General features: G+C 46.7%; 1 protein-coding gene across 1 annotated transcript; it reads left to right on the forward strand.

The window, feature by feature from the left end:
* The first annotated feature begins 2,407 nt into the window (after window positions 1–2,407).
* Window positions 2,408–13,786, forward strand: aco1 (aconitase 1, soluble). Its single transcript, XM_085388928.1, has 21 exons — window positions 2,408–2,544; window positions 3,594–3,708; window positions 3,798–3,966; window positions 4,380–4,517; window positions 4,604–4,673; window positions 4,744–4,927; window positions 6,319–6,458; window positions 6,540–6,711; window positions 6,805–6,905; window positions 7,097–7,213; window positions 7,477–7,636; window positions 7,709–7,844; window positions 8,782–8,866; window positions 9,017–9,173; window positions 9,496–9,620; window positions 9,714–9,818; window positions 10,431–10,573; window positions 10,715–10,862; window positions 11,840–11,962; window positions 12,035–12,220; window positions 12,294–13,786. The coding sequence occupies exons 2-21, from the start codon at window positions 3,600–3,602 to the stop codon at window positions 12,408–12,410; spliced, it is 2,685 nt and encodes an 894-aa protein (XP_085245054.1). The 5' UTR covers window positions 2,408–2,544; window positions 3,594–3,599; the 3' UTR covers window positions 12,411–13,786.
* Window positions 13,787–14,034: the final 248 nt, after the last annotated feature.

Below are 14,034 nucleotides of genomic sequence, written 5' to 3' on the forward strand. Positions count from 1 at the left end.
GGAGTTTATACTTATTGGGCTACATATTTATTTATTATACAGGCTATACAGTACATAACATCAAAACACACATGTTTCATGTAACTAAAGTGTGTAATCATGTGGGCTACAGACAATAATTAAGTTACAGAATATATTTATATGAAAAACGTGCATACTTACTGCATTTGAATCATTTTAACCATATGTAACCACCTGCATATGTGTTTGGAAAGGAAAGTGTTGCATAAGTAAGTAGTTCTGCAACTACAAACTATAAAGATGTGCTAGTTTAACACGAGCCACGAAGCAAATGACACATGTAAGAACATAGCTGCTGCTGCAGCACCATCTACTGGTCATTTTGATAAAAGCAGCTAATCTTTTAGTATACAGTCTGCACAGCGCTACATTGTATTCGTTTTTTGTTCGGGGGCACATTTTACCTGTGCTGGATTATGGAGATATTCTACATATGAATGCTTCTGCTCCGGTTGATACTGTGTATCCTTCTCTGAGGTTCATCACTGACTGTAAATCTCAGACTCACCACTGTGAGTTCTACTCTCAGGTAGGACGGCCTGTCTATTTTATTCTATTGTATATAGTATTTTATTTTATTGCATTCCAGTGTTTTCTAATTTCTGCTACATAACTTTGTACTTTTGCTGTAACGAAACAAATTTCCCACCTGTGGGATTAATAAAGGTGTTCTTATCTATCTTATCTTGTGTTCCCTGGCTGCAGTGAAACATGCTGGTCATTATTCTCTTTATGAATGTGTACAATATAACAAATCCATTATTGCGTTAGGTTTGCTGTTCCCCATTTTTGCTTCATGTTGGTTTGCTCATGATAGTTTTTAATAGCATTGGTTAACTTCTTGCCTAATACTAACTAAATGGCAGTGTTGGGAAGGTTACTTTTAAAATGTATTCCATTACAGAATACAGAATACATGCCCCAAAATGTATTCTGTAACGTATTCCGTTACGTTACTCAATGACAGTAACGTATTCTGAATACTTTGGATTACTTAATATATTATCATGCTTTTTACAACAACGTGAATGTACTATTGCTGTGTGATTTATTACTATTACTGAAGGTCCGCGACATGTAGTAAAGGGACCTCTGACTAATGCGGCGGGGTCCCTGTCGGCTCGTAGCCGAAAAATAGCTTTACTTTGTTGTGTGGGTCAACTTTTCTTGCGACAGACAGAGAGAGGCGTTGAAAGGCTGCTCTAACGGAAGTTATTGTTTTCGGAGGAAAACAGGAACACGGTGTACAGTCGAGTCTTAATAGCTTACTTACAACTGGGCTCGTCAGGCTCTCTTCTTGGCTGCAGTGGTTATTATTATATTTACATGCTTCCAGCTCCCGTTTTTCCTCGACGACAGCTCGTACCTTTCCACTCGCCTTTTTCTCCCTCCTGGCGCTCACAGACCCATAACGTGTATGGCAGTCCATTCTCCCAGCAGCACGGACTACACTGCCCATGATGCTACATTCTTTAGAGCTATGCTTGTAGCATTCTGCCTGTTAGCTTAGCACAACAACAACAACGAAAAGGCGCTCTCTCACCCAGGAAACACACAGTCGCAAAGAGAGAGAGAGAGAGAGAGAGAGCGTCGCCCTGTAACCATGGCAACCGTAACGCTGCCGCCTGGAACAACAGAACGTAGCTGTCAAACAAAACCCAAACAGTCCTGACCCGCGACAACATGAAACAGGAAAGTACCGCAGTGTAATCCATTTATTTCAACAAAGTAACTGTATTCTGAATACCACCTTTTTAAACGGTAACTGTAACGGAATACAGTTACTCATATTTTGTATTTTAAATACGTAACGGCGGTACATGTATTCCGTTACTCCCCAACACTGCTAAATGGCGAGACTTCGTGATATTCTCTTAATCACCTAGTTTGTTTGTTTTTTAAGCTTCCACTGGTTTTCTATGGGACTGAAGTTTAGAGACTGGCTAGCCCACTCCATGCCCTTAATGTTCTCCTTCTTTAGTCACGGCTTTGTTGCCTTGGCAGTGTGTTTTCACTCAGTGGTATGCTGGAAGCCCACGACCCATCACCACCCCGTGTTCTGGCTGAAGGAAGGTTCACATTTTATGGTGCAAGACCCGTCTGGCCCTCAATGTGGTGAAGTCATCCTGTACCCTCAGTAGCTCCAAAGCATAACAGTCCATGCTTGACTGTGGTTCTAGGGGTCTTTCTGTCATACTCAGCATTTCTCTCCCTCTTAAAATATAAGATAAAATATATAAATGCCAAATAATTGTTTTGTATTATGCCACCGAAAATAAATAAATAAATGAATAAATAAATAATCCATTTCCCGTTCCAGTTCCTTTCCATAGTTGTCAGATATACGTGGATATGAAGCTGCAAAGCCCGGCGTGGGTTCAGCTTTTATTCTGAATAAAAACCTAACCGGAAGTGTCCCCAGTGGAGGCGGAACCTGGGCGGAACAAGCAGCAGGTTTTGTGGCGACTAGCTGGTTGTGACCTAACTGCTGTGATCTGGTGATACTTCAACACTGCATCTAAAGTAAGCAATAACCATCCGACCACATTCAGTTTCTTGGCTTATTAACGATTTTCCAGAAGAACGTCTGAACTGAAATTCTCGTTGTGTCGCTACGAAAGCTAATTTATCCAACTGTCACATTATGCTTTATACCAACTCACACTAATAAGATATCATGTCTGAATTATTAGCTAATGTTATGCTTCTTTCCTTCGTTTTAGTGTTCAATTTAAATGTTCATCTTTGAATAAAAGCCTGATACCTGTCTTCATAAATGCTGAACTTTGACCCATGAGCTATGCTAACTGAACACGTAGCATCAAATTTAGCAAGTTTTGGTAGAATTCGTAAATGGGTGCAGTTAACCGTGATCGTTAGCAGGTCAGGTTTTCTTCGCACGTTTTTACTGATAATATATCAACGTGACGGATGTGGAGACAAAGCTGTACTTTAATCAGGCTTCAAGTGTAAAACTTTCTGATTGAAACTGGGACCATTCTGGTAAAAATGGCATAACCGAGGCTACAAATGTGACCTAAAGGTCAGCGTCACGTTTTATATCGGCAGGAGTGACAGTAGTTGTTACACAGGACTAAACCATTAGAAGTAAAGCTGTCCGGATATTGATGTCTTTGTCACTGTCGTGGCAGTTTGACTTTGCACTTGACAGCAGAGGTTTAGCCTGAACTTCAGCTAACCAGCCAAGTCTGTGGTCATGTAAGGTGTGCAGGCATGCACTGTTTTCACCTTTCACACAGATAACGCCTCTTTCTAACAGGCCCCAGAACCTGAATTTCACTTAATGTGTGTTTGAGCTGCAAGTGACTGACACACAGTCAGCGTCACATTTTTGTTAAAGGAATTGAGTTACGCAATGTTCATAGAACGAGGTCAACGACCCTCCACCACTAACCCTGAATCCAAGCAGATCCACCTGCCGTTAGGGAACGAGTAACAGGCCCGAGCTCTGCCTTCCTGTCAGTCTTCATTTGGTTTGTATGTTGTTGACGTATTTGAAAGGTGCTTCTTTAGTCTGCATCATGTAAGTCAGGCTTTTGATCTTCTTTTAGGAAAAGATGTCGGCAACTGTGAAAAATCCTTTTGAGCACATACTTGAGCCTCTGGACCCCAAACACCCAGAGCAGCAGTTTTTCAATCTATCCAAGCTTGGAGATCCCAGATATGGTAGGAGCACATCTACACTGAATGCTAACATGAAGCATCTCGTCGGTGCACACAACCGAGAAGTATTGACTTGCACGTGCGCTCCTTAGACCGTCTGCCGTTCTCCATCCGGGTCCTCCTGGAATCTGCCGTCAGGAACTGTGATGAGTTTCTAGTGAAGCGTTCGGATGTGGAAAGCATCCTGAACTGGAAGCAGACGCAGTTCCAGACTGTGGAGGTGCCGTTCAGGCCGGCGCGGGTCATCCTCCAGGACTTCACGTATGTCTTTTCCTCACAATTTGAGTGTCAGTGTCTTGTTTTAACTTTCACACATTTAATACGTTTAATGCACCTGGTGTGTCAGTGATGTCATCAGAGTAACGCTGGTCTGTAAGAAGAACGTTGTGTCACGAGGTGTTTGCAGGTGTTGTGAAATCCCTGTTTACATCATCTCAGGTGCAAAAAGAACCTTTGAGTGAAATAACCAGCTCAGGATTTAAGTGCAGTTTGCAGCAGCATCTGCTAAAAGCAGTCTGGACTTTAACAACAACAAAGTTATTCCCTGTGTAAGCAACAGGTTTCTACGGTAACATAGACTCCAAACACATGCTTTTGGGGTCTTATTAGTGATGTTTAAAAAGGTGACATCACATTCTGAGCGGTCCCTGATCAGCCTGTGCTGTGTCACGCAGCGGTGTTCCTGCTGTGGTCGACTTCGCTGCCATGCGTGATGCAGTGATGAAACTCGGTGGCGACCCAGAAAAGATTAATCCAGTTTGTCCCGCTGACCTCGTCATTGATCATTCCATCCAAGTGGACTTCAACAGGAAGTAAGATCTCTCGCCTTTCTCCCACCGTGTGTCAGCTCATAGGTGTTTCATTCACTGCTTCATTTCACTTGTTGTTCTTCACGCAGGTCTGACAGCCTTCAGAAAAATCAGGATCTGGAGTTTGACCGCAACAAAGAAAGATTTCAGTTTCTAAAGGTATGAAACTGTCGTGTGTCCATGTAAGTCTGATGGTTCGGTCCGTAAATATGATCTCTGGTCTTTGCAGTGGGGCTCCAAAGCCTTCAGAAACATGCGAATTATTCCTCCTGGTTCAGGAATCGTTCACCAGGTCAACCTGGAGTACTTGGCCCGCGTGGTGTTTAACCAGGATGGGCTCTTGTATCCGGACAGTCTGGTGGGCACCGACTCTCACACCACCATGATCGATGGTCTGGGCGTCCTGGGCTGGGGTAAGACGTTGAATATTTAGGAGCAGCTGTTTGTCTCACTCTCTTTTACAGCAGTTATGCTGCTGTAGGCTGCTGCTGGTCCCAGTATGAATGCAGCTTCTCTGTTCCATCATTAACTAGATTCTCTCATAGTTTGTTTTTGCCGTGTTTATTGTTTGATTTCTTTTGCTCTGTGCAGGATCCTCACCTCATGAAATACACACTACTAGTCAGAGGTTTTAGAATACACACATTTTTCCATTGAAAATGATTAATGTCTCGTTGCACTCTGAAATCAAAGCACAGCACAAAGTAATTGGAGTCAGTTTTAGACCCAAACATATTCTAACCTTTGACTCGTCAGTCGCCTCCTTTGGCAGATGTAGCAGCTGAACGCAGTCGTGGCTTCTGTCTACAACAGAAATCAAATCTTCTCCCACATCTGGAGCAGAAGTTCCATAAATGTGGACCTTTGTAGCTGCTTTGCTTTCAGTTCAAACCAGCTCGATGGGCTTTCAGTCTGGAGGCTGTGCTGGACACTCGTTCTGGCGCAGCTTGGACTGATGTGTGGGTCGTTATCCTGCTGTAGGATGAAGCCCTGACGGAGCGCAGGGTGCTGCATGGTGCTGCAGAACGCTGTGGTAGCTGTTTTGGTTCAGTCAGCAACCCTGGATCCAGCAAACAGCCCCAGACCATCACACTTCCTCCTCCATGTTGATGCCACACACTGTGGAACTTTGTCCTATTCTGACGTCTGGCTTTCTTTCTGCAGCTCGTCCTGTCAAACAGTAGAAACTGAGACTTTCTTACTACGACCACTATGAAGCTGCTTGAAGCTGTTGTCCTGTGAGCCGCCGTCACACAGCTGTTAACTCTCAGAAACTTGACTCAGTCGTGTCTTTGGCTCTGCAGACCTCTGCCTGTCACAGGTTGCATTTGATGCTGAAGGAAACTGGACTCGCTGACACCTCGACTCTGTCTGCATCTCTCTGCAGCACAGACCTGCATCTAGAAGTGTTGTGATGGTCCGTCTCTCATCACTCTGTCTGTTCAGCTGATGCTGACGAGGGTTTGTGCCACAGTGTGTCCAGCACTGCTTCATGCAGACGGGGGGCTGGAGGTCACACCTGTAGGAGCAGCAGCAGCGTCTGCACTGTTAGCCCATGTTGTTGCCTTTTTGTATCATTGTGAATGTGCATTATGTTGTTTAACCTCTGACAGTTCAACACTTTGTTAACATAATTAGTAGTAATAGTGTTGTTTTTAGTTATGCATCCACACATAAGTGCAGATTGTTTGATTTGCAGTAAGATCACTCAGAAACATTTGCATTAGCTGCTTGTAATGGTGTGAAAGTGAAAAATCAGGTGTGAGCTTGGTGTCCTAAATAAAAGTTGACCTTGCCCCTTCAGGTGTGGGTGGGATTGAAGCAGAAGCTGTTATGTTGGGTCAGCCAATCAGCATGGTGCTCCCCGAGGTGGTGGGCTACAAGGTGCACGGCGCTGCAGATAAGTTCATCACGTCCACCGACATCGTCCTGACTGTTACCAAGGTAGGAGGGCGTTTGATGCAGCTGTTCCAACAGCAGTCAGCGCTCTGACGTCACAGCTGTGCTTTCTGCATGCGCCCGCAGCACCTCCGTCAGGTGGGCGTGGTAGGAAAATTCGTGGAGTTCTTCGGCCCAGGTGTGGCTCAGCTGTCGATCGCTGACAGAGCCACCATCGCCAACATGTGTCCAGAGTACGGCGCCACGGCAGCCTTCTTCCCCGTGGACGATGTCAGCCTTCAGTATCTGGAACAAACCGGTGAGCTGGTGGCGTTTGACGTCAGCACAAAGGTTGCATTCATTCATTGCAGGCGATTCTTTTTGTTTATGCGACTCGTTTGTCTAAAATCAGGACGGGAACCAGAGAAGTTAGCATACATTACCAAGTACCTGAAGGCGGTGGCCATCTTCAGAGACTACAATGATGTTTCCCAGGATCCAGAGTTCACTCAGGTCAGCCTCTGACTTCCTTTATGTTTGTGCACATGTTTGCTGAACCCACAAAACACTCCATGTGTTCATGAGGAAGTCTATTTTCAGGGATCACAGGTCATTGTCTGTTTTGTCTTTTATAGATTTTAATGAAAATTGTGACATGATGCAAATGTAATAAGAATAAAGCTGGATGTGTCTGTCTTCCTCAGGTTGTAGAGCTGGATCTGAGCACGGTGGTTCCCTGCTGCAGTGGTCCCAAAAGACCTCAGGACAGAGTTCCCGTGTCTGACATGAAGAAAGATTTTGAAGTTTGTCTGGAAGCAAAGGTGCGTTCCTACACATTTACAGGTGGAGGCTGCTGACACTCAGCATTAGCTCTGGTCAGTATCACTGCTTGTAGCATGAGGTGATACCTGCCTCTAGCACAGGTGCACAGGTGTCTAGCTGCTGTAGGGGGGCTCATTAGTGCAGGCCGTTCACTTCAGTCTTACCAGGAGTCACTCGTGTGCTGCTACAGCCTTGTTGCTAACCGACACGTCTGTCACATAAGATGCTCTGAAATCGTTCTTTTCTATAATTCTCGCCTCAGCAAGGCTTCAAGGGCTTCCAGGTGGCTCCGCAGCGCCACAACGCTACAGCCCCCTTCCAGTTCAACGGAAAGGAGTACGTGCTGAGTCACGGCTCGGTGGTTATCGCTGCCATCACGAGCTGCACCAACACTAGCAACCCATCCGTCATGCTGGGAGCAGGTGGGTGTGCTGCGCTTCACTGTCACACAGTTTTCTGACACAGTGACTGAATGAGAGTCTCTCGTATCTCAGGACTCCTGGCAAAGAAAGCAGTCGAGTGTGGTTTGAGTGTGAAGCCGTACATAAAAACCAGCCTGTCCCCTGGCAGCGGAGTGGTGACCTACTACCTGAGAGAGAGCGGCGTCATGGACTACCTGTCTCAGCTCGGGTAAGCTGCTTGTTGTTGAAACGATCCCACGTTTGTGTTGACTGACTGTTATTTCACTCACACCTCTCACCTGCTAGAGACCTGGTAGGATCCAGTGTAACCAGTGTTTAAAAGCAGGACATCAGCACAGTGATCAGTGAACGTTTCAATGATTGTTTTTAATGTTGTTTACGTTCAGAAGACTTGAGGTGTTTTAACAACACAGAGTTAGGGTTAGAGTTATTTCTGAGCGCTCAGCATCACTGCGTTAATGTCTCGTCATAACTGCTGTTTGATTCTGAAGCGCCCCTGTGTGCTGCACGTTTGTGGCGCCCCTGTGTGTTGCACGTTTGTGGCGCCCCCGTGTGGCGCCCCTGTGTGTTGCACGTTTGTGGCGCCCCTGTGTGTTGCACGTTTGTGGCGCCCCTGTGTGTTGCACGTTTGTGGCGCCCCCGTGTGGCGCCCCTGTGTGCTGCACGTTTGTGGCGCCCCTGTGTGCTGCACGTTTGTGGCGCCCCTGTGTGCTGCACGTTTGTGGCGCCCCTGTGTGCTGCACGTTTGTGGCGCCCCTGTGTGCTGCACGTTTGTGGCGCCCCTGTGTGCTGCACGTTTGTGGCGCCCCTGTGTGGCGCCCCTGTGTGCTGCACGTTTGTGGCGCCCCTGTGTGGCGCCCCTGTGTGCTGCACGTTTGTGGCGCCCCTGTGTGTTGCACGTTTGTGGCGCCCCCGTGTGGCGCCCCTGTGTGCTGCACGTTTGTGGCGCCCCTGTGTGCTGCACGTTTGTGGCGCCCCTGTGTGCTGCACGTTTGTGGCGCCCCTGTGTGCTGCACGTTTGTGGCGCCCCTGTGTGCTGCACGTTTGTGGCGCCCCTAGAACTGGTACTCCTGTGTTTACATCTGAGGAAGTGACAGAGTGTGTGACGTGCAGATGTCTAATAATCCCTTTGTGTCTTCTGCCAGCTTTGAGGTTGTTGGCTATGGTTGCATGACGTGTATAGGCAACAGTGGGCCGCTCCCAGAGCCGGTGGTGGAGGCCATAACCCAGGTACTAACGGCTTACATCGGAGGCTCCTCCTCCTTCCTCCTGTGACGTTTATTCATTCCTAACACACTCTTTGTTGACTTGAAGCAGCTCCGTGTTCAGTCACCATGAGCCTTCTGTGTGTCATGTGACTGAGGTGTTTTTGTGCCTCAGGGGGATCTGATCGCTGCAGGCATCCTTTCAGGCAACAGAAACTTTGAAGGACGAGTGCATCCCAACACCAGAGCCAACTACCTGGCTTCCCCACCGCTCGTCATCGCCTATGCACTGGCTGGCACAGTGAGAATAGACTTTGACAATGAGCCCATTGGTAAGTCACTGATTGAAACAGGTTTGAGTTGGATCTCCAAGCTTTCACTTACTAACCCAAAACATTTGAGATACTAAGCTGAAGCCTTTTAGTTATAGATGGCTGGTGGAAACAGGTCCAGGTCTAAATAAATAGGAGTGATATTTGAAAGAAAGAGACGAGACAACCTGCGCTCTGGGTTTAAACCTGCAGCTCACTTCCAGCAGCTCTAAGTGTGTTGATGAGCTTTAAGCTGAAGCGTCTGTATATGGTTTAGGTTATTATCACAATCAGCTGAAAAGACGTTTGACTGCTGTCCTCTTTCTTTCTCTATCCCCTGTAGGGATGAGCTCTGAAGGCAAAGACGTTTTCCTCAGGGACATCTGGCCCACTCGAGAGGAAATCCAGGCTGTGGAGAGAATGTTCGTCATCCCATCCATGTTCAAAGAGGTTTATGAGAAGATCGAGGTAGTGTGATCTTACGTTTGTTGGGGAGATCGTGCACTGCTGATATGTCTCGTTGACAGAAAGCCTCGTGCTGTGTTTGTGGTTTCGCTGCAGCACGTGAATGAACGCTGGAACTCGCTGGCTGCTCCCTCTGATAAACTCTACACCTGGGACCCCAAATCAACCTACATCAAGTCTCCGCCCTTCTTTGATGGTTTGGTAAGTACATGCCGTACACGAATGTTCGTCTGCAGACTTATTCAAAGGTTATGTTTTGCCTTCATTGAGAAGAAGAGTGGACTTGCCTCCATAAAGCAATTGGCCCCACTAGTGTAGGGTGTAGCTTACAGTGCCTGGAGGTGACTGTGGTGGTGAACTGTGCTCCACCACAGCTCCACAGTCTGTCACAAGGAGGCTGTTGTGTTATTGGTTGGGCCTCCCTGCAGTAGGACACGCCCGGTTCCAACACCTGACCCAGGTGACCTTAGCCAGAGAGGTGGGCCTACTCTAAAGCCCTTCCGAATGACCTCCGCCCCCTGTCTGGAGCCCATCCACCTTTCAGAGAAAGCTCATTTCCACCATTAACCATTGATTTGTGCCGTTTCTCACTAACGACGCCATCTGGTGGAAGACGGGTGCATAACATTTATGACACAGTAATGTCCCGGCTTCAGTTAAAACAAAGTGACAGCTCGTTGACTAGTCTTGCACATCATTTAGTTAAGACAGTGAGACATTTTGAGCCGTGTGGTTTGGCGAGCGTGTCCCCGCTGCACACAGGAAACCCTGTTGTCTGACCTGACGTGTCTTGACTGTGTTGTATTAACTCAGACCAGGAAGCTGCAGCCTCCTGCCTCCATCACAGATGCCTGTGTGCTTCTGAACTTGGGAGACTCGGTCACAACCGACCACATTTCACCTGCGGGGAACATCGCCAGGAACAGCCCCGCAGCACGCTACCTGACCAGCAGGGGGTGAGTCAGCGCACACGTGTTACTGAATAATAATGGTACTTAGCCCACGTCACAGACAGTTTTCATATGACTTCATCTCTTGATGAAAAACACTTGTCGGTGTGAAGCCATCAACATTTTCTGCTGCTGCTCTTTTGGCAGTTTGAACTCCCGAGACTACAACTCGTACGGCTCTCGGCGAGGTAACGACGCCGTTATGGCCAGAGGGACGTTTGCCAACATCCGTCTCTTCAATAAGTTTCTCAACAAGCAGGCGCCACAAACCATCCACCTGCCGACAGGAGAAACGGTAGGAGCTCGTTACCACTGAGCTACAGGAAGCCTCGCGCTGCATCGTTGTGCAGCACTTGTTTATAAGAAGAAGGGGCACGGCTGTGTCAGCTCAGACTGAACCCACATGCTGAAATATCAGAGCCAGCACAGTCAGGGCTGCATGCTGCCCTCTGGTGGACAAACTATGCAACTTCAACTTCTCAACAGAAGTCAGACACAAGCTGTTTAAACTGTGATGTTAAATTACATTTAATTTATGCCTCGAGCACATTTTCTTTATTTAAATTACAAACCAGCTAATATTATTATAGCTATATATACATGACCGTCAGTGCATCTAAAGGAGTGTGGAGAGCAGATCATAAATGTAAGGTTTTCTGATGATCTTGAGTCAATGTTGTGATATTAATAAACTGAAGGAGAGCCTGCGGACACTCTTGTTTACGAGTTTTGAGGTTGCATAGTTTGTCCACCAGAGGGCAGCATGTACCTAACAGTACCTACCTAACCCTAACAGTAACCTGCAGCTGTTTCAGGAACACCACCAACACCCAGCTGATAATAACTGCACATAGCAAATGTTAGACACATCTATATGTTTCCCATATTTATATCAACGGTTATGCCTGAAAGAGAAAAATCAGAGCTTTGTGCCGTGACTCTTTATCTCGATAATAAGTGAGCTATGAGGAAGTGTGCGTTCTGGTTCTTGGTTGACATCAGGAACTACAAGCTGCATGTAGATTCATTAAACACTGTTACAGTAGCTCTAACGGTGCTCTTAGGTTTGTTCTTGAAAATGAAGTTGTGAAATAAAATGCAGCAGTAATCTAAAGTAGGGCAGGGTTCAGACCTCACAGGGTTAATTATCACTGTTGTGTAAAAGCATCAGTGTAGACCATGTCAGATGTGTGGCATTGCTGACCATGGTAACAGATGCAGTGCTGTTGCCAGGCGTATCTTATGATTGGAGCATCTGTGTTCTTGTTTCAGCTGGATGTGTTCGATGCTGCAGACAGGTACCAGCAGTCCAGAATCCCTTTGCTCGTTCTCGCAGGGAAGGAGTACGGCTCTGGGAGCTCCAGGGACTGGGCTGCAAAGGGCCCCTTTCTGCTGGTAAACTCAAACTACTTTGTTTGTATGCTCACATAGTTGTTTGCAGGTCTCAGGTGTTTTTTGTGTTTGCAGGGGATCAAGGCTGTCCTGGCAGAGAGCTATGAGCGGATCCACCGCAGTAACCTGGTGGGGATGGGAGTGATTCCTCTGGAGTATCTACCAGGAGACACGGCCGACAGCCTGGGTCTGACCGGCAGAGAGCGCTACACCGTGGTCATCCCTGAGCTGCTCACACCCAGGATGGTCGTAGACATCAAGGTACGGACAGACGGTACGCTGCTGCAGGCGTGTTGGGATGTGACGCTGACCTGCTCTCTCCCTGCTCCCACAGCTTGACACGGGGAAAACATTCCAAGTGCGCCTGAGATTTGACACGGATGTGGAGCTGGCATATTTCCGGCATGGAGGCATCCTCAACTACATGATCCGCAAGATGTCTGAGTCCTAACTGATGTGTCACTGTGGGCTACACAGCATAACTGTAGTGTGTGTGATTCTGGTTTTACTACTGGTGCCAGCAGCTGTGTTTGAATGGCAAAGCAGACTGGTGATGATGATGAGTATTTATTAACCGTACTAAAGATAAGATGAAGCTTGATTCAAACATGGGAAACAGCATCCGCCTCAGTCCAGGGCTCAGCCTCAGCAGCTTTACTGCTTTTATTGTGCACATGAAGGTGACCCGTTCAGTCAGGTTTGCCTGGCCCACCGTCCTGTAACCATCCTGCTTTATGAACCATCAGCTGTGTACATGTCACAGACAGACGTGGCTCTCTGCTGTTGGTCCTTAAAGCAAAGACGTCCCCCTGTGCCATAAGACCAAGTGCTTCTTCATTTTAAGACTTCTTGTTGTTGACCTCGTGGACCACAGTTAGTATCACACACATGTCAGCAGCAGCCAGACCTGCACCTTGGGCTGTTCGATGTAACCATATATATGACGATGTAAAAACGTCTGTCGATTCCTATCACGCTATCGTTTGTTTCGTGGTGTCGCAAAATAAACTGTTTACTGCAATATTTGTTCATGGTTTTGATGTCACTGTAGTATTAATTTCTTAAGTTCTCTCTTTCTCTTATATATAATATAACCACACTACAGACGGACAAGCGCCTGTTTTTACATGTTGTTGTTAGCAACAATGACGGTAACACCATCGCGTAAACCTTTCATAATAAAGCTCAAGATCCTGTTGAGACTTTTCAAAATAAACTGAATCACGTGAAAGATGCAGAGAGTTTATGGAGGAGAAGCAAAAAAGAGCCGTCAGGTGCTAAAAATAAACCTCAGCCTGAAACTTTGAGAGAAAACTGCGGCCGTTACAACTTATGTCTAAAAATATATCGTTTCATGCATCGATTGAAACACTCGACTCCAGCTACAGGACGCACAGCTGGAAAAACTAAACGCCAGTCGAGCTGCACGAGATTCACAGGAAATATCACATGTTTGTGATTTATATCGTTGCCAGGACGATAAATGTCTTATATATATGAGATTGTGGTCATATCGCGCAGCCCTACATGCACCGATGACAGCATAAATATGGTGACAATGACCTCGTTAGGTGATGTAGTCGTTCAGCAGGCAGTTTTAAAAAAGCTGCTCTCAGACTCACAGCCAGTGTTTTAACTGGAAACTGAACGTTTCTCCCAGTTATTCCTGCTGGGATTAAAACCTTCAGTCCATCCTCGCTGTCTGCGTGAATCCTTTATTCACACATGTTGCTGTTGTCCTGCTTTTCATGGCTCTGAGAATCACAGTTTTTGTAGCTCTCACATGTCAGATGAAGTCTAAGAATTAAAAGCTGGTTTCTGGCTCCGCTGTCCTGTCGTCTTTATACTTTTCATCATGTTCACTTGTGTAGCTTACATTAGTGTGCACCCTTTGTTGGTTCTCAGACGGAGCCTTAAAAGAGTCGCTGGACGGCCTTCAGCTGCATAAACAGGCTGCCAGCTGACTGAAGGGAAAAGTAGGTCTGAAACGGCTTCAAATATCTTTCTGACAGGAAGTGAGAGCTTTGTGGTTCGCTGGGTTCCTCTGACGTGCCTCACGATCTGCTCCTTTCTGA

Source organism: Rhamphochromis longiceps, linkage group LG3 (genome assembly GCF_057381845.1).
Source record: "Rhamphochromis longiceps isolate RC_006_pf linkage group LG3, R_longiceps_female_GT1.1, whole genome shotgun sequence".
NCBI lineage: Eukaryota > Metazoa > Chordata > Actinopteri > Cichliformes > Cichlidae > Rhamphochromis > Rhamphochromis longiceps.

Bases quoted from the DNA above. Each gene is read 5' to 3' on its own strand.
- aco1 (XM_085388928.1), top strand. From the start codon at position 3,600: ATGTCGGCAACTGTGAAAAATCCTTTTGAGCACATACTTGAGCCTCTG. The intron at 4,928-6,318 runs GTAAGACGTTGA...TTGCCCCTTCAG, and splicing joins TCTGGGCGTCCTGGGCTGGG to GTGTGGGTGGGATTGAAGCA. The intron at 6,906-7,096 runs GTCAGCCTCTGA...TGTCTTCCTCAG, and splicing joins AGGATCCAGAGTTCACTCAG to GTTGTAGAGCTGGATCTGAG.